This window comes from Panthera tigris, chromosome B4 (assembly GCF_018350195.1).
Source record: "Panthera tigris isolate Pti1 chromosome B4, P.tigris_Pti1_mat1.1, whole genome shotgun sequence".
Classification (NCBI taxonomy): domain Eukaryota; kingdom Metazoa; phylum Chordata; class Mammalia; order Carnivora; family Felidae; genus Panthera; species Panthera tigris.
Window position 1 is genome coordinate 2921291 of NC_056666.1, and position 24352 is coordinate 2945642.

General features: G+C 44.9%; 1 protein-coding gene across 5 annotated transcripts in view; it reads right to left on the reverse strand.

Moving 5' to 3' along the window:
- The window catches only part of PITRM1 (pitrilysin metallopeptidase 1), a 43416-nt gene that overhangs the window by 13445 nt on the left and 5619 nt on the right, over positions 1-24352 (reverse strand). For 3 of the 5 annotated variants that reach the window (XM_042990933.1, XM_042990934.1, XM_042990935.1), the window contains exons 3-11: positions 23558-23672; positions 23386-23482; positions 22009-22169; positions 13928-14054; positions 13574-13662; positions 12719-12847; positions 11974-12087; positions 11716-11812; positions 11057-11191 (exon numbers count right to left, since the gene is read on the reverse strand). In XM_042990933.1, coding sequence (XP_042846867.1) covers positions 11057-11191; positions 11716-11812; positions 11974-12087; positions 12719-12847; positions 13574-13662; positions 13928-14054; positions 22009-22169; positions 23386-23482; positions 23558-23672 — 1064 coding nt within the window. Of the gene's footprint in view, positions 1-11056; positions 11192-11715; positions 11813-11973; positions 12088-12718; positions 12848-13573; positions 13663-13927; positions 14055-22008; positions 22170-23385; positions 23483-23557; positions 23673-24177; positions 24330-24352 lie in introns of all 5 variants that reach the window. The other 2 variants (XM_042990932.1, XM_042990936.1) reach the window with 2 other exon arrangements.

The following is a 24352-nucleotide window of genomic DNA, read 5'->3' on the forward strand; positions in this document are numbered from 1 at the left end:
ATGTTAGATTATTTAATGTGCGTCTCTCACTCAACAACTAAACACACACACACACACACACACACACACACACACACACACACACACGCACACGGCACACCTGTCTGTAACACTACAGAGAGGAGAGAGAACCGCGCTACAATACAAACTTTACACAAAGTAACCTGTAGTAACAGATGGCAGGTCGAGTGGCCGACCTATGCCCTACGTCCAAAATATGTGCCCAAAATATGTGCACAAGCGAGCGACCCTTCACTACACAACACTCCAAGCCCCATGGTGAGCCTTCTAAGTCCCACCACATTCATGCTCATCTTCCAGGGAACACACACCAAGTACAATGCCCCGAAGCAATGCAAACAAATGAGCAAGCATCAAAAGAATCCATCATAAAGACCAAAACACCCACACGTTTAGGGGACTGTTGTATTCTCGACACAAGTCAAGGCTTCACCCAGGTGAATTCTACCAAACGTTTAAAGAGTTAACATCCATGTTCCTCAAACTACTCCAGAAGGCACTACATAAAAGAAAACAGGAGGCCAGTATCCCTGATAGACACAGATGCAAAATCATCAATAAATTATCAGCAAACCACATTCAACACTAACATTAAAATGATGACTCGCTGATAGAGGCAGAAAAAGCATTTGACAAAATTCAACAGATGTTCATGATAAAAACTATCAACAAAGTGGAGTTAGAGGGAACACAGCTGAGCATGACGAAGGCCACGTACGGCAAACCAAGGGCTAACATCACACTCAAAGGGGAAAAACCGAGAGCTTCTGCTCTCAGATCAAGAACAAGACAAGGATGTCCACTGTCACCACTTTCATTCAACATAGTCCTGAAGTCCTGGCTGTAGCCATCAGACAAGAAATATAAAGGCATCTAAATCAGGCAGGACGAAGTAAAACTGTCACTGTTTGTAGACGACATGATACTATACAAAGAAAACCCTAAAGAGTCCACCAAAAACACTATGAGAATAAACGAATTCAGAAAGTTAATACATAGATATTGGGTGTTTTTATACACCAATACAAAGGTAGTACAAAGAGAAATTAAGAAAACAGTTCCATTTATAAGTGCACCAAAAAGAATAATACCCAGAAATAAACCTAACCAAAAAGTCAAAAGACCTGTGCTCTGCAAACTGATGGAAACACTCTGGAAACACTGATGAAGGAAACTGCAGACGACACACACAGAAAAGACACACCATGCTCACGGACTGGAAGAAATCACACTGTTAAGTGACTACACTACAAAGCACTCTACAGATTCAGTGTAATCCCTATCAAACCACCGACAGCATTTTCCACAGAACTAGAATAATCCTGTAATGTTTGTGGAACCCAAAAGACCCCAAACAGCCAAAGCAATTTTGAGAAAGAACAAAGCTGGACATAGAATCCTAGATCTCAAGATTTACTCCAAAACTGTAGTCATCAAAACAGCATGAGGTCGGCTGGGAAGATGGCGGAGGAGGAGGACTGTAAGGTCACTCGGTCCCAGGGACACAAGGAAAAAACACCCACATCAGTGCACATAACCCAGAGAACGACCTGGACTCTGGCAGAATTGTCAGTTCTTACACCTAGTGGGGCATAAAGCCTGGAATTTTATTTATTTTTTTTAAACATTTTTTATTTGAGAGACAGAGCAAGAGTGTGTGCAAGCAGGGGAGGGGCAGAGAGTGGGAGAGAGAGAATCTTAAGCAGGGCCCATGCTCAGCATGGAGCCCAACATGGGGCTTGATCCCATGAGCCTGGGATCATGACCTGAGCCAAATTCAAGAGTTGGGACACTCAACTGACTGAGCCACCCAGGCATCTGAAGCCTGTAATTCTTTTTTTTTGTTTGTTTATTTTGAGAGAGAGAGAGAGAGTGCATGAGCAGGGGAGGGGAAGAGAGACAGGGAGAGAGAGAAAGAATCCCAAGCAGGCTCCATACTGTCAGCACAGAGCCTGATGCAGAGCTCAATCTCACGAACCGTGAGATCGTGACCTGAGCTGAAATCAAGAGTTGGGACACTCAACCAACTGAGCCACCCAGGCACCGCCCGAAGCCTGTAATTCTAAAAAGCAGCATGAGAAGATGTTAGTAAGTGGAGTTCCCACCTTTAAAGAGACAACACACCAAAAAGTCTTTGCAAATACAGCACTTTGAGAAATGTCAGGGGCAGACAGGAAGGAGAGTGATCGACTCACAGCGAGGCCCAGAGACAGGGATCAAGGGAGACCTCTCCAGGAACAAGGGAGGTGACCGGTACCATTTTCCTCTCCCATCCCCAGCACAAACAATGGCCACCTATGGGAATCAGCAGCACACTGACACTCTTTATGAAACTGGCTTGCACCAAGCCACGCCTCCCCCATGCTTCCAGGGATCTCTTCTTCCTAGTCACACTCGCCTCAGTCCTGGCACTGTGGGTTCCTCCCCCAGAGGACTGGCACAAACCCTGCCAACACCACATCTCCGACCCACGTGTTTTGAAGGACCTCAGTTCCAGTGGCAGCAGGGGAAGGACTCATTCTTCAAGCAAACCACTGCGTATCTTGTTAAATCGTGCCCCACACCTGCTGGAGAACAAACACTGCCCACAAGGCAGAGAGAGCCTCTGCAGACAAGCAGACTGAAGGAAGAAGAGGCCAGGGCCCAACAGCAGGGCACACAACACACCTAGGAGACACCCCCTGAAGTGCCAGGCCCTGCAGAGCAGGGGACACTGCACTGCCGGGCACAACAGGGCATCTTCATAAGGCCAATACTGTTAAGAGCAAGACAAGTAGCTCACTTTCTAAACACACGGAAACAGATACAGAGAGTTGGACGAAATGAGGAGACAGAGGAATATGTCCCAAATGAAAAGAAAGGACCAAACCACAGCAAGAGACAAAAGTGAAACAGATAAAATGAAAAATACAACTGATGGAATAAACAGCAGACTAGATGAAGCATAGGACTGAATTAGTGACCTGGAAGACAGAGTAACGGAAAGTAACCAAGATAAACAGGAGAGGGGAAAAAATTATGCAAATTGAGAATAATCTTAGGGAACTCAGTGACTCCCATCCAACAGAGTATAGGGATCCCAAAAGAAGAGACAGAAAAGGGGCAGAACATTTATTTGAAGAAATAGTAGCTGAAAACTTCCCTAATCTGGGGACGTTAACAGATGACAGATCCAGGAGGCACAAAGATGCCCCTCTGACCCAAAATCAACCCAAGGAGGTCCACACCAAGATACACAGTAATTAAAATGACAGAAAGTAGTGATAAAGAAAAAAATCTCAAAAGCAGCAAGAGAAAAGACATTACACACAAGGGAAATCCCCACAAGGCTATCAATGGATTTTTCAGCAGAAAGTTTACAGGCCCGAAGGGAGTGGAATGATATATTCACAGTTGAAAGAAGAAAACTCTGCAGCCAAGAATGCTCTATCCAGCAAGGCTATCATTCAGAACAGAAGGAGAGATCAAGAGTTTCTCAGAAAATGAAAACTAAAAAAGTTCATGACCACTAAGCCAACCCTGCAAAGAGATATTAAATATTAAATATTAAAGGGGACTCAAGTGCAATTATGAAAAGTAAAAAACACAAATGCAGTAAAAACAAGTGTTTGTGCAAAAATCAGTCAAGGGATTCATAAAATAAGAAGAGGTGCAACACCACATACTTAAAATGTGAGGGAAAGAGATGTTAAAGAATGGGTTCATATTTAAGTGACAAGTAAACTTAATATAGACTGCTGAATGCAGAAAATGTTATACACAAGCTGAATGGTAAGCACAAATCAAAAACCAGTAATAGATACGCAAACACAAAGAAAAAGGAATCCAAGTATGTCACTAAAGGAAGTCAACACACCATGAAAGCACGAGAAGAAAGGATCAGAGAAAATCTATGGAAACGACCACAAAACAAGTAACAAAATAGAAGTACACACCTATCGATGTAGACAATGTTGGGGTTTGAAGCTGATGGCCAAGAAAGAATTCATGAGGTGTGTTTGGTGCAAAAAGTTGGTTTATTAAAGCCCAGGGGTGGGACCCACGGGCAGAAAGCTCCACCGGGGTTGTGACGGGTGACTGACTACCTTCAGGTTGGGAGGGGATCAGGGACAGCACAAACCTCCAAGGTATTTTGGAAACAAGGTTTCCAGGACCCTGAGGGGACTAGCTACTGTTAGGAAAAGATCATTTATTACTGTTTAGTAAACCTTGGTCATGAGACCCTAGAGATGTACATCAGTGAGCCATGTGCTTGGGGAATGATTGCTAACATATATTTGGCAGAGATAAAGGAAGTTTTCAAAATAATTTTTATATGTTAAAGTAGACTTACAGGATCCTGGAGGTCAGGATAATGTTAAGCTCAGATTGCCTTTTGCCCTTTAGCAAAGTGTCACTGTCGAGGCAGCAGAGGGAGGTCACTCTGCCTGTGTCGAAGATGGTCAATGGACTGTAGGCAGTAAGGACATTTCATTTTTCATTTGCCTCTGTTTCCCACATCACCTATCAATAATTACTTTGATTTTCTTTTTTTTTTGAGAATGTGTGTATGTGTGCGCACGTATAGAACGAGCAGAGAGAAAGAGAGAAAGATCTCAAACAGGCTTGCCCGATGCAGAGCTCGATCTCACGACTACGAGATCATGGACATGAGCTGAACTCAAGAATTGGACACTTAACGGACTGAACCACCCAGGTGTCCCCATAATTACTCTGAATGTGAACGGACTAAACACTCCGATCAAAAGAAACAGGGTGACAGAATGAGTAAAAAAAAAAAAAATAAGACCCATCGACATGCTGCCTGCAAGAGACTCATTTCAGACAGAAAGACACCTGCAGACTGAAAGCAAGAGGAATGGAGAAACACCTGTCGTGCAAACAGATGGTGAAAGGAAGCTGGGGCAGCAATCCTTACATCGGATAAAACAGATTTTAGAGTGGACTCTAACAAGAGAGAAAGAAGGGCACCATATGATATTAAAGGGGACAATCTAACAAGAAGATGTCAAAATTGTCAATATTTATGCACCCGACATGGTAGCACCCAAATACATAAAATAGTTAATAGCAAATATAAAGGACCTACTCGACAATCATACAATAACAATGGATGAACAGATCATCAAAAGAGAAAATCAACAAGCAAAAGTGGCTTTGAAATGACACACTGGGCCAGAAGGATTTAACAGATATTACCCAGAACATTCCATCCTAAAACAGCAGAATACACATTATTTCCAAGTGCACATTGAGCATTCTCCAGAATCACATATTAGGTCACAAAACAAGTCTCAGCAAGTTAACAACAAAAAATCATGCACCACAATCAAGTGGGATACATTCCGGGAAGCAAGGGTGGCTCAATATTTGCAAGTAATCAGTGTGATGCATCACATCAGCAAGAGAAAGGATAAAACATGTGGCCATTTCAACAGATGCAGAAAAAGCATTCGACAAAGCACAACACACATTCATGATAAAACCCTCGGCAAAGCAGGTTGAGAGGGAACATACCTAACATAATAAAGGCCTTATATGAGAAACCCACAGCTAGTATCATAGTCAATGGTGAAAAATTCAGCGCTTTTCCCTTAAGGTCAGAAGGAAGACAGAGATGTACACTCTCACCACTTTATTCAACACAGTACTGTAAGGCCTGGCCTTAACAGCAATCAGACGACAAAAAGAAATAAAAGACATCCAAATTGGTAAGGGAGAAGTAAACTCACTATTTATGGAGGACATGTGACCATACAGCAAACCCTAAAGACTCCACCAAAAAACCAGAACTGATACATGAATTCAGCAAAGCCACAGGATACAAAATCAGCACACAGAAATCTACTGCATTCCTATATACTAATAATAAAGCAACAGGAACTGAAATTAAGAAAACTATTCCATTTACAACTGCACAAAAAACAGTAAAATATCCAAGACAAAACTTACCTGAAGAGTTGAAAAACCCACACTTGGAAAACTATAAATACGGATAAAAAAAATTCAAGGCGATGCAAAGAAACAGAAAGACATTCCATGCTCATGGGTTGGAAAAAGAAATAGTGTTACAATGTCTATACCGCCCCAAACTATCTCCAGATTGAATACAACCCCTGTTCAAATGCCGACAGCATTTTTCAGAGAACTGGAACAAACAATACTAAACCGTATATAGAACCACAAAAGACCTTGACTAGTCAAAGGAACCTTGAAAAAGGAAAGTGGAGGCATCGCCATCGCAGACTTCAAGTCATATTGCAAAAGCAGGCGCAATTGCAACATTACGGTACTGGCATAAAAATAAGTGGGAGACACTTCTCCAAAGACACAACGAATGCTCAACATCATCACTCACCACCAGGGACCATAACGAGGTACCACCTCACCCCTGTCAGAGTAGCCGGACCCCAAAGAAAGAAATAACAGGTGCCGGCGAGCATGTGGAGGAAAATGAGCCTTTGCGCGCTTTTGGGGGGAACGTAAACTGGGGTGGCCACTGCGGAAGGCAGTGTGGAGGTTCCCTAAAAGACTAAAGATAGAAATAACCTATGATCCAGTCATTCCACTACTGGAGATTTACAAGAGAAAAAACCGAAAACGCTCATTTGAAAAGACCCGCGAGCCCTTGTGTTTACTTCATTTACAACAGCCAAGAAAGGAAAGCAGCCTAAATGTGCACTGATAAACAATGAAGATGTGCTATACATTCAACGGGATGTTACTCAGCGATGAAGAATGAGATCTTGCCATTTGCAAGAACGCGGAAGGACCCAGAAGGCATTATGCTAAATCAAACAAGTCAGAGAAAGACAAAGGACGTGTTTTCACTTACATGTGGAATCTAAAAAACAAAAGAAGCGGAAACAGGGGTGCCTTGGCGGCTCAGGTGGTTGAGTGCCCGACTCTTGATTTCGGCTCAGGTCATGATCTCATGGTTCATGAGGTCCAGCCCCGTGTCAGGATCGGCTCTGCCGGAGCCTCTTTGGGATTCTCTCCCCGTCCACCCCCCGGCCCCTCCACTGCTCGCATGGACTCTTTCTCTCTCAAAATAAGTAAATAAACATTAAAAAAAGAAAAAAAAAAAAAGCAGAAACGCAGCCATAAATACAGAGAACTGATGCTTGCCGTGAGGGGGGAGGGGTGAGGATGAACAAAACGGGTGACGACGAGTGGGAGGTCAAGGCTTCCGGTTATGCAATGAACAAGTCACGAGCATGGAAGGAACAGCATGGGGAACAGTCAATACTGTGACTGCACTGCAGGTGACAGATGGTAGCTGCACTTACGGGGAAAAGAAAAGAACCTGCATAAAAATAACCAGAATGTTCACAGAGTTTGGGGACTGTTTTGTATTCTACACAGGCGTATTTTCTTGTGCTCCGTTTTAACGAGCTTTGCAAATACTGCATTTTTCGCACAAACTGAAGGTCTCCGCGCTGCGTTGAGCCGCATCTGCTCGCTTCCTGTCTCTGCGCCACATCGTGGTAATTCTCGCCATGTTTGAGACGGTTTCCTTGTATTTATTATGCTCATCTGTGATCGGTGATCGCTGAGGCTACTACTGTAACGTTTTGGGGAGACGTGAACACACCCACACAAGACGGTGAACTTAATCGATGAAGGTGTGTGTTCTGACTGCTCTACCCGCCATTCCCTGGTCTCTCTCCCTCTCCTCGGGCCTCTCTATCCCAACACACACCAGTATTGAAATTAGGCCAAACATTAACCCTACAACGGCCTCTGAGTCTTCAAGTGAAAAGTCACACATCTCTCACAAAGAAGCTCAAAACAATTAGGGGTGCCTGGGTGGCTTGGTTGGTTGAGCGTCTGACTCTTGATTTCTGCTCGGGTCATGATTTCAGTCCACGAGATGGAGCCCTACACGGCCTCTGACAGTGCAGACTCTGCTTGGGATTCTCGCCTTCTCTGCCCTCCCCTGCTTGTGCGTTCGTTCTCTTTTTTTTCTCTCTCTCTCAAAACAAAATAAAGCTAGAAATGATTAACTTACTGAGGAAGGTATGTTGAGAGCTGGGAGAAGCCAAGCCCAGCCCTTGCACCGGTTGGCCACGCTGTGAATGCAAAGGACAAGTTCTCGAAGGAGATGAAAAGTGCTGGTCCAGGGAACACACAAGTAAGAAATGAAATCACCTTACTACTGATACAGAGACAAGTTTGAGGGGTCTGGATGGAAGATCAAACCAGTCCTAACATTCCCTTAAGCCGTAGTCTCACCCAGGGCAAGGCCCGACCTCTCTTCAATTCTAGGAATGCTGACAGGCGAGGGGAAGCTGCAGGAGCTTGAAGCAGGCAGAGCTTTGAAAAGTCGTCTCCAAACACGGCAGAGCAAGGGGAAGGAGCGAGTTACCCAGATAAATATTAGGTATTAACCAGGAAGTTATTAACGTTGGCTACACTAAATGAAAGATGATCAATGTAGACGAAATGGCCATGGAGGGAAGAAGACACCACCTAGGACTTACCATAGCTAGACAGGAGTCAACGCCTGGTTTTAAAGCTTTGAAGGACAGGGTGACTTTTGCCAGGGGCTAATGCAGCTGGTGACTTTGGGTTGAAGCCAATGCTCACTGACCATTCCAAAACGCCCAGAACCCTTCAGAACTATGCTAAATCCGTTCTGCCTGTGCTCTGGAAATGAAACGACAGAGCCTGGATGACAGCACTTCTGTTTACAACATGGTTTACTGAACATTTTTTTAAGTTTATTTATTTATTTTGAGAGAGACAGAAATGAAGAGAGAGCACAAGCAGAGGAGGGGCATAGAGAGAAAGAGAGAGAGAATCCCAAGCAGGCTCCGCAATGTTAGCACAGAGCCCGACGTGAGGCTCGAACTCATCAACTTCAAGATCATGACCTGAGCTAAAACCAAGAGTCGGTCGCTCAACTGACTGAGCCACCCAGGTGCCCCGTAGTTTCCTGAATATTTTAAGCCCACTGCTGAGCCCCACTGCTCAGGACGACTCCTCTCAAAATATGACTGCTCATTGACAATGCACTGGTCACCCAAGAGCTCCGATGGAAATGGATAACGGCATTATTATTGTTCTCATGCCTGTTAATACAACACCCATGCTGTAGCCCATGGCTCAAGGAGTCATTTCAACTGTCAAGTCTTATTATTTAAGAAATACATTCCATGAGGCTATCACTGCCATTCCTCTGATGGATCTGGGCAAAGTAAATTGAAAACCTTCTGGAAAGGATTCTCCATTCCAGATGCTATTAAGAACACTCATGATTTGTGGGAAGAAGTCAAAATATCAACATTCACAGGATAACAAGAGTTGGGAGAAGTTGGTTCCAGCCCTCGTGGATGACTGTGAGGGGCTCACGACCTCAGTGGAGGGAGTCACTGCAGATGAGGTGGCAACAGCGAGAGGACCAGAATCAGAAGTGGGGCCTTGAGATGGGACTGAATGGCTGCAATCTCAGGATAAAACCTGAACGGATGAGGAGTTGCTTCCCATGGGTTCCTGAGATGGAATCTATTCCTGCTGAGATGCTGTGAAGATTGTTGAAATGACAACAGAGGATTCAGGATATGACACAAACTCAGTTGTAAAGCAGCAGCAGGTTTGAGAGCATTGACTTCAATTTTGAAAGTTCTACTGTGGGTCATATGCTATCAAACAGCATCACCTGCTACAGAGAAATCATTCGTGAAAGGAAGGGTCAGTCGCTGTGGCAAACTTCATCAGCTATCTTATTTCAGAAATTGCCACGGCCATCCCTTCGGCAACCGCCACCCTGATCCGTCAGCAGCCATCACCATGGAGACAGGACCCTCCACCAGCAAAGATTAGGACTCCCTGAAAGCTCAGGTGGTTGGCATTTTTTAGCAATAAAGTGTTTTTAACTAAGACATGTACGCTGTTTTTTTAGACATAATGCTTCTGCACACTTAATAGACTTCAGTGTAGAGTAAACATAACTGTTACATGCACTGGGAAACCAAGAAGTTCACCTGACTCGCTTTATTTCAATATTCACTTTACGGCCATGATCTGGAACCATACACACGGCATCTCTAAGGTATTGCTTATAGAAGGAAAACTGGAAAATCAACAAATACAGGGAGTTACACAACACATTCTTAAACAACCAATAAGTTAAAGAAAAAATACCCTGAGACAGGGGAGCCTACAGGCAGAACATACTGAAAACTACAGGCTCCCACAAATCGCGTTAAGAGTGATGTGTACACAGTAAACGCGTACACTGAAAACAAAGAAAGGCCACAAAGCCCAATGGGTAACCTATCACTACACATTCAGGAAACAGAAAAGTGGGATCCACCCAAAACAAAGCTAGCAGGATAAAGGAAACGATGAAAATTAGATCACGGCTAAGACTTCTTCACACAGACTGCTGGACGTGACGGACCTTTAGACGGACAAGAAAAAAGGGAGGCTCAAGGAAATGCAGAGATGGAGGGGGTGCCTTAGCACCAACAGTACCAGAATCAGAAAGATCAGGGAATAAGAATGCCAGGGAACACCGGACAATCACATGCCAAACTGGACAACCTAGAAGAAATGGATGAATTCCTAAAGCCACACCCCCCCAGACCGAAGTGTGAAGCAACAGAAAAATCTGAGAAAATCAGTAACTACTGAGGACACGGTCGGTCGTTTACCAAAAAAAATTGAAAAATAATAAAATAAAAACCAAAAGACTCCCAATGAAGAAAATCCCAGTACAGTATTTCTTCGCGGTGAACTCCACCAAACTCTGAATGACAAGGGAACACTAATTCTTATCAAAACTTTCCAAAAAACTGCGGTGGATGGTCTAATCTTTCTTTCAACAAAACAGAAAAAAATGCCCGCAGATGTTTTGTTAATTAGTACACACGCACACGTGTATTCCTCTGTAAAAAACACACTCGGGTATTCACGTAAAAAGCCAACTTGCATCAGGATCCGGAAAACTACGTTTTTTAAGTTATTATGAGCATTAATTAGTAATTAAGAAAGGCTGTCCCCATTCACGTAAATCCTCCAAGTTTCTTACCTTAAAATACCGTTTTGCTTTTTCTTGCAAGAACCCTGGGTTCTCCCGGAGGCACTGCCTGAATCGAGCCACCTGACTTCCCAGCTTCAGGAGCTCCACCGGGTCCCCGTCGTGGTTCCAGCAGGGAGCAATGTACTGCAACCGAGAATTTCAAAGCCACGGCGCGCGTCACTCCGTGAGCTCTGCGCTTGCTCAGTCAACAGCAAATGGGACATTTTGCTAAAACACCAGTTTCTGCGTCTAAAAATACCACAGATGACAGTCCAACGCAAAGATTAAGTCATTCTTTGGTCAGGAAAATTTCAGATCCGTTTTTTCTTAATAAAGAACGGGTCTTGAAATAATTTTTAGAAACATAATTACCAACAATCAACAGTTATAAACCTCTATCCGTAAGTATTCTGTGTCAACTTATCTTGCCTTAAAACATAAGATATCAAAAAGCCAATTACACTGGTAAAAAGACACCGCATATCATAAAAGTAAGTTAAAAGTAAACACATCCGATCCAAAATGGCACAGCTTTCAAGGTTCAGATGAGAGGCACTGTGAATATCTGTATCCTCGGCCGTCAAATACCCATTGGTCACGAAAGTTAAAGCGGAACAAAACCCACAAACAGACCACGAGAGGAAGGAGGCAGATGAGAAATTACACACAGACGTCAGGGTGAGTCCAAAGCTGACAGACTGATGCTTCATTTGTATTTCGATTTTATGTAGAAGAGCCTCTATTTGATCATCTTCAAATCCTTTCCTAAAAAACAGAGAACGGAGAGGACGATTTGCAATGAGGCACTAAACAGCCGTAAGTGGACGAATACGCGTTTTAGGAGGAGAAAAGCCCGACGATGCGGCTGGGGTGGGGAGGGGGGGATGGAGAAGGTCGGCCCGGCGGCGGCCGGCAGCCACACGCACCGGAGTACTTCCTCGATGGTCCCGTCGATGATGTCCCGGACGGCCTGGACGTCCTGCTCGGCGACCCCCTGCAGGCCCACGCTGAAGTAGGCCTCCCTCGTGGAGCCGTTGTACCTACGACACAAAGGCAGACCGTGCGGCAGACCGCGGACACCTTCCGCGCGCGGTGTGCTCGCTAGAAGATCACGCGCTCTCGACCGCACAGCCACGGACGCTCGAGGCTCCCGCGTCCTCCAAGAAAAAGCCAGTGACGGCGGTGCTCTCAGACAGTTGGTCCGCACACACACGTGCTCGCTGTCACACACGTGTCCACTTAACATTTCTAAAAACCAATACAATCTGAACTTTATAGAGTTATGGCAAAATTAAATCTAAAAACAGGACTGCTGCGCTTTTACAACATTTTAAGATTTGAAAGAGTATTCAACAACCTGGCTTTTCAAACGGGCAGCAGTATGCCATCCTGAGATCTTGAACAAGCGATCTTTCTTTTCTCTTTTTCCAAACGTCCCCTCCAGGAGACGGAATTATCTGTACTGGACCCACAATCTAAGGCACAGTTCTGTGCTTGGGGCGGGAACGGAACCGTCCCGCGACTGTGAGGTGTCAGGCATCCTACATCCTTAACCCCACCCACCAGGTGCCGACACCCCTCCCTAGTCGTGTCGACCAAAAACGTGTCCAGACACCGTCAAATGTCAAAACTGGCCCCGACTGTGACTACTGACCCGATCGTGAAACTTACCCGACATCAGGAGAGAAGTCTGTGCCAAGCCCAGATTCAATTAATGCTTTGTAGAAGGGGGAGTTAGGTCCACTGATCAAGAGTGACGACAGAAGGTTTAACGTGAAGGCTTCAAATGTATCAGTGATGCTTAATGCAAAGGGCAGGGGAGAAAAAGGGAAACCGCTGGCCCTCATTAATGTTTTCAAAATCATTAAAATCACCAATAAATCAACTTTCATTTCCAAAGCTGACCTAATACGAATTCTTACATTTTAACCTCTATTTTTAACTTACATGGATAAGAGAGAATAATTATTTTTTGGTTTGCAAAGTTCTAGTAAACCGCATTATTTTGGGGTCCCAAAACATGAAGCTGATTTAGCCGCGTATCGAATGCTATCATACTGCAGTGTGCCAAGCACTCCGACCTGCATCATCCCAATTACAACTGCACTGTCTACACCTCGACAGGAGCGGCACGGCGGAGGACCCCTTCCTGCCCGCGTGCCCCACGTGTCCACGTCTCCACAACCACAGAATTGTGTGTGTCGTACGTTTTTGTCAAGCCAGCGTTCGCTGTGCTCCTCTCCCGCTCAATGGCACCGGGGATCCCACCCCACAAATGTTAACCGCTGTCCGAGCCACCTTTCTCCACAGAAATAAGCTTTACAATGCAGCGAGAAGAGAAGTTACATTTTTCTGGATAGCTAGTGAAAGTGATTTCCCCAAACCATCCCAGATGCTGCTAAAGCCCTCCCTGACATCCACCGGCTGCTGGACTTGGAAATCCCAACCACCGACCCATTTACACTTGGAGAACTCACCTCCAAAGCTGCTAACCTGCACTTTCCCCAGTTCACAGCGGACACTTACTCTGGTAAGAGGAAGCCGACCCCGACGGTTGTCTGTTTAGAGGAATCTGCAGCCAGTGCGTCTGGGCCACATGTTATCTGGAACTCCCTCTGTAAAGCGACACGATGCTTTAAGTAGGGACAGAGTAGGAAAGGCTAGGTTTAATCTAGTAAGTTCCCTGTGTGTGTATAACGTGGCCCAGGAGATGCTTTTCACTAAATTAACTTTCTTTTCAGACACATAACTGTTCCTTAGGCTCAAGAAGCTCTTACGTTCAAGGCAGAGCCCTCAACATTTGAAAATCCTGTGATTAGTATGCAGTTTGGTTCTCCATTTCAATGTACTGAGTGTCTATTCTCTGGATGGGGCACTTACTGGCTTATCCCAAGGCTTCTGAGTGGGCACTGCAGTATTTGGCTTAATTTTCTCAAATTTACTCAGTGCTTCTTCGTGAATTTGTCTCAGATGCTGTTCTAACGGGAAATTGCCATAAGTGAAGAACCTGAAATGTTGAGAGAATATATCAGTCTAGGTCAGTTTACACGATTGGGAATCTACACAGATGTCTTTCCGTATAAAATGGAAGGTACACAGAGTAGGAAAACCCTCAGCTCACCTCATCCCACAGACACAACCAGATCCAGTCCCATCTAGGTAAATAACCCAGGAAACCACGCGCACACTGCCAGAACAAACGCCACAACTAAACACAGAGAAGAGTACACACTGAAGAGGGAAGGAGGGGCAGAGTCGCTGTGGGAGCTAAATGGACCAGCAGACCGTCTGCTGGAGGAAGGGCCCATGGGCGGGGAGAGGGGACAGAAACAGACTGTCACTCCGGGGAGAGCACATGGAAAGATGAATCCCCGTAATATTTGGCTTTGAAAGTGAGAGGGGCCGGATCTCACGAGTTCTTACAACTAGCGAGACCTAAACCTGGAACTTTAAAAATTGGCAGGCTCTTTCTGGGAGAACCTGGAGGTGATAGGAAGCGGAGTCCCTGCCCCTGAAGAGAGGGCGTAACAAACAGCCAGTGGAGATAATGCAAAGAAGCAGCAGCTTGAAAAACAGAGGGGCATGCAGGAGGGTGTCAGAGCGTGTCCCGAGGGACAGAGATGACGGGAGACTCCCCCAGGAGCAAAGACCTGCTTACACTGTGCCCCCCGATCCCCCTGCCCACCTCAGCCCCAGTGCTGGGGATCCCCTCCCACAGGAGCCCAGGGCACACCTTCCCAACACCGTGTCTCCTAAATGCATGCTTTACAGGGGTGGCAGCCACAGCAGCCGATCACCTCCAGCGGAGGACACACACCTTGGTAAGACTGCATGCCCCGCACACGCGCACTTTGCAGATCTCCCCAACTGACCCCGGTCTCCCGCACGGCAGCACATCCCCTCTGGCAGAGGACCAGTGTCGCCTTGTTAAAAGTGTGCACCTGCCCACTACTTTCAAGAGCGGGGGACTTTCACACAGAACGGATACTGAGAGCGAGACAATGAGGACACACAGGAATGTGTCCCAACTGAAAGAATGAGACAAAATGACAGCAAGAAACCTAAGCAAAATGGAGAAAAGCAACGTGCCTGCTAGAGAATTGAAGGTAATGGTCATAAAGACACTCCCTGGACTTGAGAAAGGAGAGGAAGACCTCAGTGAGGCCCCAGCACAGATCAGAAAGGACCAATCAGAGATGAAGAGCACAACAGGTGAAACTGAAATATTCTAGGTGGAAGAAATAGCAGACTGGAGGAAGCAGAAGAAGGAATCAGCAACCTGGAGGACAGAGCAATGGAAAGTCATCAATCAATCTGAGCGGGTGAGAGAAAAGAATTCTGTAAACGACAACAGACTTAGGGAACTCAGTGACATCATCAACTGTAGTTAACATCTGCATTTTAGGGATTCCAGAGGAAGAAGAGAGAAAAGGGGGCATAAAGGTTATCTGAAGAAATAACAGCTGAAAACTTCCTTAATCTGGGGGAAGAAATCCAGATCAAGGAGGCCCAGAGAGCCCCGAACATAATCAACCCAAGGAGGTCCACACCAGGACACCTAGTAATTAAAATAGAAAAAAAAAAGTGATAAAGAGGAAATTTTAAAAGTCACGAAATAAAGTTACATACAAAGGAAACCCCATTAGGCCATTAGTGGATTTTTCAGCAGAAACTTTGCAGGCCTGAAGGGAGGTTCATGATGTATTCAACAGTGCTGAAAGGAAAAAATCTGCAGCCAATGATAATCTGTCCAGAAAGGCTATCATTCATAACAGAATGAGAGATAAAGAGTTTCTCAGATAAACAAAAATTAAAGAAGTTCATGACTACTAAACTAACCCTACAAGATGTTAAAGGGGACTCTGAGTGGAAAGGAAAGACCATTAATGACAGTAGGAAAATTAAGAAACACAACAGCAGTAAAAACAAGTATATCTGTAAAAATCAGTCAAGGGACTCACAACATAAAAGGATGTAACATATGACACGATATATCCAAAATATGGGGGAGGGATAAAAAATGGGTTCAAACTTAAGCAACCATCAACTTAATATAGACTGCTATGTGCTAAAGAGGACATATACAAACCTAATGGTAACTGTTTATCAAAATCCAGTAACAGATGTGAAAAGAACAAACAAAAAAGAATCCAAGTATATCACTAAAGAAAACCAACTTAGAGTGAGAGAAGAACTAGAAAAATAATCATAAAACAAGTAACAAACTGGCAGTAAGTACATACCTATCAATAATTGAATATACATAACCAAATACTCCAATCGAAAGATACAGGGTGATGGAATGCATAAAAAACCAAAAACCATCTATATGCTGCCTACATGAGACTCATTTCAGACTTAAGAACACCTGCAGACTGAAAGTGAGGGGAAGGAGAAACATCTATCATACAAATGGAAGTGAAAAGAAAGCCATGGTAGCAATACTTACATTGGATGAAATAAACTTGAAAACAAAGTCTGTAACAAGAAACAAAGAAGGGCACTATATAATCATAAAGGGAACAACCCAACAAGAAGTCAGAACAATTATAGGGGCACCTGGGTGGCTCAGTCAGTTAAGTGTCTGACTTTGGTTCAGATCATGAACTTAACGGTTCATGGGTTCGAGCCCCACATCGGGCTCTGTGCTGATAGCTCAGAGCCTAAAGCCTGCTTCCAATTCTGTGTCTCCCTCTCTCTGTGTCCCTCCCCCACTTGCAGTCTTTCTAAAATAAATGTTAAAAAAAATTTTTTTTAAAGAAGATATAACAACTATAATATTAATGCACTCAACACAGAAGCACCCAATACATAAAGCAGCTAATAACAAACATAATGGAAGTAATCGATAGTAACACAGTAATAGTAGGGAACTTTAACACCCCACTTACATCAATGGACAAATCATCTAAACAGAAAATCAAAAAGAAACTGTGGTTTTGGATATTATGCTGGACCAGATGGATATAACATATATTCAGAACATTCCATCCTAAAACAGCAGGATACACATTATTTTCAAGTGCACATGGAATATTCTCCAGAATAGATCACATATTATGGCACAAAACAAGTCTCAACAAACTCAAAAAGACTGAAGTCATACCATACATCTTTTCTGACCATAACACTATGAAACTAGAAATCAATCACAAGAAAAAAACCAGAAAGAGCACAAATATATGGATGCTAAATAATGTGCTACTAAAAAATGAATGAGTCAACCAAGAAATCAAAGAGGATATCAAAAAAGACAGGGAAACAAATGAAAATGAAAACACAATGGTCCAATCCTTTGGTTGGTATAAACCAAAAGCAGTTCTAAGAGGGAAGTCTATAGCAATACAGGCCTACCTCAAAAAGCAAGAAAAACCTCAAACAGACAACCTAACCTTACACCCGAAGGAGCTAGAAAAATAACAAAGAAAACGCCAAACCAGCAGATTAAAGGAAATAATAGATTAGAGCAGAAATAAATGATACACAAAACTAAAAAAATAGAATACATCAATGGAACCAAGGGCTGGTTCTTTCAAAAGATCAACAAAACTGATAAACCTTTAGATGGACTCATCAAAAAAGGGAGGACTCAAACAAAATCAGAAACGAGACAGAAGTAACAACCAGCACCACAGAAATTCAAAGGATTATAAGAGAACATTATGAAAAACTATATGCCAACAAATTGGACAACCTAGAAAAAATGGATAAATTCCTGGAAACATATAAACTACCAAAAACAGAACAGAAAATTTGAACACACCAATAACCAGGAAAGAAACTGAGTCAGTAACTGAAAACCCCCTATAAACAAAAGTCTGAGACCAGATGGCATCATAAGCGAATTCTACCAAACATTTAAAGCAGGGTTAATAAATATTCTTCTCAAACTTTTCCCAAAAATAGATGAAGAAGGAAAACTTCCAAATTCATTCTATGAGGCCAGCATTACCCAATACCAAAACCAGAAAAAAATATCACACACAAAAAAAGAGAACTACAGCCATTATCTCTGATGTACACAGACACAAAAATGCTTAACAAAGTATTAGCAATCCAAATCTAACAATGTGTTTAAAAAATTCTTCCCCGTGATCAAGTGGGATTTATTCTCAGGATGCAAAGACGGTTCAATATTCACAAATCAATCACTGTGCTACATCACACACCAGTAAGAGAAACGATAAAAGGGGCACCTGGGTGGCTCAGTCAGTTAAACGTCTGACTCTCGGTTTCAGCTCAGGTCGTGATCTCATGGTTCATGAGGTCAAGCCCCGCAGCAGGCTCCACGCTGCCAGTGTGGAGCCTGCTTGGGATTCTCCCTCTCAGCCCCTCCCCCACTCACGCATGTGCTCACTCTCTCTCACTTTCAAAATAAACTTAAAAAAAAAAAAAAAAGATTAAACACCATAAGATCATCCGACAAAGAACAACATCCATTAATGATAAAAACCCTCGACAGAACAGGTTTCAGGGAAACCCCTCAACATAACAGAGGCCATATATGAAAAACCACCAGCTAACGTCATACTGAATGAGCTTTTTCCCCAAAGTCAGGATGAGAATGTCCACCCTGGTCACCACACATTTATTCAACACGGCACTGGAAGTCCAAGCCACAGCACTCAGACAAGCAAAAGGGATAAAAGGCGTCCAAACTGCGAAGGAAGAACCAAAACTTTCAGTGTTTGCAGATGACACATTATGCAATACAAGACCCTAAAGACCCCACCAAAACCTGCGAGAACTGATACGTGAATTCAGCAAAATTACAGGACACAAAATCAACATACAGAAGTCTGTTGCGTTTCTACACGCTAATAACGAAATAGCAGAAAAAGAAATTTTGTTTAAGAAAATCCCATTTACAATTGCACCAAAAATAATAAAATACCTAGGAAAAAACTTAACCAAGGAGTGGAAGATATGTACTCCAAAGACAATATAAAAAACTGATGAAACAAATTGAAGACGACACAAACAAATGGAAAGACAGCCCATGCTCAGGGATTGGAAGAACACTGTTAAGATGTCCACACCACTCAAAGCCATTACAGATTTAATGCAATCCCTATCAAAACACCAATATTTTTCAGAGAACTACAATAATCCTAAAATTTGTATTGAACCACAAAAGAACCCCATACATTATCCAGTAATAACACTATTGAGTATTTCCCCCAAAATACAAAAACAGATTCAAAGGGATATAGGTAGGTACCCCTGTGTTTATTGCAGCATAATTATTTATGGAAGTCCCAAAGTGTCCACCGACAGATGGATAAGGAAAACGCAGTGTGCATATTAATACACACATATACACAGGATGGAATGATAACAAAGAATGACATTTCGCCATTTGCAACGACACGGATGGAGCTAGAGAAGATAATGCGAAGGAAAATACCCCAGTCAGAGAAAGACAAACACCATGTGACTTCATTCATTTGTAGAACTTAAGAAAGAAAACAAATGAACAAAGGGGGAAAAAAAAAAAGGAGACAAACCAAAACAACGGTCTTTATTTTTTTTTAGTTTTAAGTTTCTTTTGAGAGAGGGAGAGGGAAAGGGTGAGCTCGCTTGCATGTGAGCAGGGAAGGGGCAGAGAGAGAGAAAGAGAGAGAATCCCAAACAGACCTCACACAGTCAGCAAAGAGCCCAACGTGGGGCTCGAATGCACAAACCACAAGATCACGACCTGAGCCAAAATCAAGAGTCCGGCACTTAACCGACTGAGCCCCCCAGGCACCCCCAAACCAGAACAAGTCTTAACGGCAGAAAAGGAACAGACGGTAGCCAGAGGGGAGGTGGCTGGGCGTGAAAGGGGTGACAGGAGCCCCGATGGGCACCGACTGATGTGTGGAACTGCCTGAAACTCCTACAACGAGACGTTGACCAGAGTAGAACTAAAATGAAATGTAAAAATGGAAGTTATGCACCGAGAGCGGCTAATGACGAATGTGTCCCATACTGAGATGAAGTCTGTATAAAAACACATTTCTTTCACTTACTTTATAACTACAAAGACCAAGTACAGGCTTTTGATCTTGTTATAAGATACGTGGCTCAAACACAACATAAATCATGCAGAAAGATGTAGTTAAATGAAAACCTGCCAAAAGTTTATTTTAAACATACTATATAAAGGTGTTCCAACAACGAAGTAAGTTGCACGCTAAAACGTTTCACGGCCTTAGCTACAGGAATGCAGTCCTCCGTCACGCTGACAACTGAAGAAGTTCACAAAGTTTAGACCGAGCCTACAAATTCCAGATTACATGTTTTTAAGACACCACATTCATCCAGGGGGCAAAGGGCACAAAGACAGAGTTGATCTGTTTTTTTTTTTTTTTTTAGTACATTGTTCTCCAAGCGAAGATTCACAGATACGGAAATCAGAGTGGTGGCTGCCAGAAGGAGGGGGTGGGCGAAACGGGTCAAAGGGGTCCAAAGTTGCAGTTGTAAGGCGAGTGAGTCCCCGGGATATAAAGGACAGCATGGTGACCACAGGTCACCACAGTGGACTGCGTGTGACCCGCGTGACCCAAACCGCCTTGCTGCACACCTAAACCTAATGCAATGCCATCTGTCAGCTATATCCCAATGAGATAAATAAATCAGATTTTGAGAACTAATATCTGAAAGATCCTTTGGAACTCTCCACTCGTGGTTTCCAGAGTGACAACCAGTAAGCAGCAGCAACCTTGGCGTCCATGGAGACCCCGGGCCCTAAAGGCCATGGCTGCCTCCATGCAGCCGCAGGGCTCCTTACACGAAGAAATGACCACAGATCTGGAGCAGGACGCGCCTGGATCAGGGCAGGGGGACAGAAGCTAGTACTGAAGACCAAAGAAGCCGTAAGAAAGAGAAGACAATTAAATGACTTTCCTCGGGCCACAGTTGAAACAATTTGAGCATAAGGGGAAAAAAAAAAGACAACAGATCTCATTTGATGATATAATCTCAACTATACACATATACAAAAATATTTCTATGAGGTCATCGTGGTATTACAACAAAACAGGCCAACATTTATAAAAACAAAGCCTCTTCCGTCATCCCTGGAGGAGCTACGTCACCATCTCCCCCTAGAACAGCCGAGGAAGCAGCAGGCACCCGCCCTTGCCCTCAGACTGTACTTCAGGGTGACCCGGCGGCCCCTACTGAGGAGGGAAGTGCCTCCTCACGAGGTCCAGCTGCTAAACGTAAAAGAAATTAGAGAGTTCTTCGGAAAACTTTGCCAACTCTACGAAAGGAAGTGCTCCAGGCAATAAACATGGGTCAGTCCATAAGTAAATAAACGCACAGACAAGGAACAGAATATTCACAGGATCCCACAACACCAACCCGCCAGATGTGTCTACACGGAGAAAACCAGCTGTACAAAATACGCGGGCCTCGTCTGGGCCGGACGACCATTCTGGCGACCACCTGAAAATCCGGAAGGAAGTACTCGGTGCTTTCAGGCAAGCATCAGCTAACGTGGATTCGGTACTTCAGCAGGGCACATCCTTGTGCTCCAGGGACACAAACTTCACTATTAAAAGTAAACCACCAGGACCCCTGGGTGGCTCAGTCGGTTAAAGCGTCCGATTTCAGCTCAGGCCATGATCTCACGGTTGGTGGGACTGAGCCCCGCGTCGGGGTCTGCACTGACAGCACGGAGCCTGCTTGGGAGTCTCCCTCTCTCTCTGCCCCTCCCCTGCTTTCACGCTCTCTTTCCCAAAAATTAAAAAAACACAAAACTTTAAAAAAAGATAACGATAAAAAGTTCTTGCCACAGACTTTCAGAATGAGCGTCCATGTACATGAGTGGGGCAATCCATTAAGAATCATCTAACCTTACAGAGTTCTTGAGCAAACAGTTCTTGGCCACACGTGAGAGAAGCCGTGTCCTTTACTGTACGCAAACAACTCTGAATCAACCCACCATTAACTCAGCTTTAAAACTGAAACATTACCTAGCATTACTAGGGTGATAATGGGTGGCGTGGAACTGTTTAAGCTGCTCCCACGTGAGGTCTGGGATGCACAACGGATGGCCCCCGGAGATGACCGAGTACGTGTGGTCAGGCAGGAGTCGGTTCTGAAGGTGCTGCGAGAATATCCTCTCGTTATCTGTCTTCAAATGAAAAAAATTATACACAGAAGTGTAAAATAACGCACACTGTTACATTACAACACAGCAAATTACTAACCCTCTGGGCGATACACCTGTAACACCTGGTGATTCAAACTGTGACGACGGAAACAAGGCCGTGGGTGCAGACACTGTCTAACAAAGTCCACCCAGGGTTTCTGCACAGGACCCAGGGATGACGTGTCTCAGAAAAGAAAACTCACTCTGCAGTGTGCACGGCCCACAGCAAGTGCACAGCGGAGCCCCGGGCAGCGGTGTGCACAACAGTGCTCAAGAGTCCCTGCCGCGAGCTACAGTGGGGGGGGGGGGGGGGGGGGGGTCCGTGGGCTTCCTGAGCAAAGGCTGTCACTCTAACTTGAATTTCCAGAAGGTGCTGGAAGGCACGGGGCCCGAACCAAGTATTAATGGCTAAGGAAGCAGCACGGGGCAGGAAAGCAGCCCGCGTCAGGGCAGAACTCCAAAGTGCTGGAAGGCTGTGAGGACGGGGCCCGGAGAGAGGCTCTCACGCCACCTGGTCTCCAGAGCCTCGTATCCTAAAACTCAGGGAGGCCCCCAAAGAGCTTTCCATGAGGTGGGTTTCCTGATTACATAGGAGTGTGTGTACACATAGTCTTTCTGTTACAAATTAAAGCTGAGACCTCTTAAAAAAGTTACCTGTTCACTCATGATCTTAACCCATCACTACACGTCAGCAAACATTTTTTAACAAAGCAGAAATATCACTGAGAAGAATAGCACTGTTTCTGCACATTCTGCAAATAAATCTTCTTAATGTCTGGCTTAACAGGAGACCGCTGGATTTTCCCATCTGCTTCCAGATCCGATAAATGCCATCACACAATACGTAACACAGGCTCGGGAACTGCACTTGGGCAAGAACGAGCAAAAATGGCCATGTCCTAGCACTGCCGTGCGCACTTTTATCTCCCAGACTCCCGCAGACCAGATGCCAGGGCCCGAGACCGCAGTGGGGGAGCTGCTGGTCTGGAACACCGGGTCCTAGAAAATCGGGAGCTTGGCCATCTCGTCTTATGGGCGGTGCTCACTGCACAGTCCCCTGGCTAGTTCAACAGGGCCCGCGCCGTAAGCACATTAAATGACATGAGAGAACGTCGACTCTCCCCCAGACCCTTTTATGTTCCGATATTTTAGACGGAAATATCATTTCTACACCATTTTACAAAAGGAAAAAACTCACAAATGCTCCCTTCATCTCATTAAAGACGACTCCTTTGAAGGTCAGGGGTGTCTGGGGGTCCCTCGGATTCTCGTGTTCCAGTCGCCATCCTTCCTGCCTAAATAACAATCAATGATTACACAGTGACAGGGACTCTTAACACTGAAGTCCAAATCCATCTGTCCTCACTCACCAGAAATCTAGTTCCCGCAAGCAGGGAAAAAAGGTTGCATCCAAGTACACAGACAGGAGATTCTGGAAGTCCTTGGGATTTTGTGTGGAGAACGGGTACAGAGTATAATCGCTAGCTGGGTACAAATGAAAAGATTTTAAAACTCGCCAGATGCCCGGGGCATTGGCCACTTGCAGCCTCCCCCCCCCCGCCCCCCGCCAACAGGGACCCCTCGCTGCCCAGGGCGCAGAGGCCACACCTCACGCGCCTAGAAAGACGACCTCATCCACAGAGAGCCGATGCCAAGTGCGTTCGCCGCAGCCCTCAGCGCACTTCCCCGCACACCATCGGTCTATTGGCTGCCCTGTTTCCAAGCCCCGCCACCAGGGCATTAACGTGACGCTACAGATGTCAAATTTTGTAGCAAACTTCCCAGAAACCTCTCAGCTGCCCCTCCCCGAAGACTCCAGTTTGTATAAACCGACCCCCATGCGGCTTTCCTGGAAGACTAAACTTCCAGCAGGCTAGGGAACGGCAAATCCGTGCCGGTCCACAGCTGCCGGCTCCCCTCTCGCCAGCGAGGATCCCGGTGGGTGCGGCAGCCAGGCCCAGCGTGGCCCCGGTCCCAGACGCCAGCTGACCTGTGAAGGCGTTCATGAAAGTGGACAGGGACCTATTCAGCATCTTGAAGAAGGGGTCTCTGCACGGGTACTTCTGAGAGCCGCACAGGACCGTGTGCTCCAGGACGTGCGGGACGCCGGTGCTGTCCAGGGGGGTGGTGCGGAACTGCACGCTGCGGCAAAGACCAGACGGCAG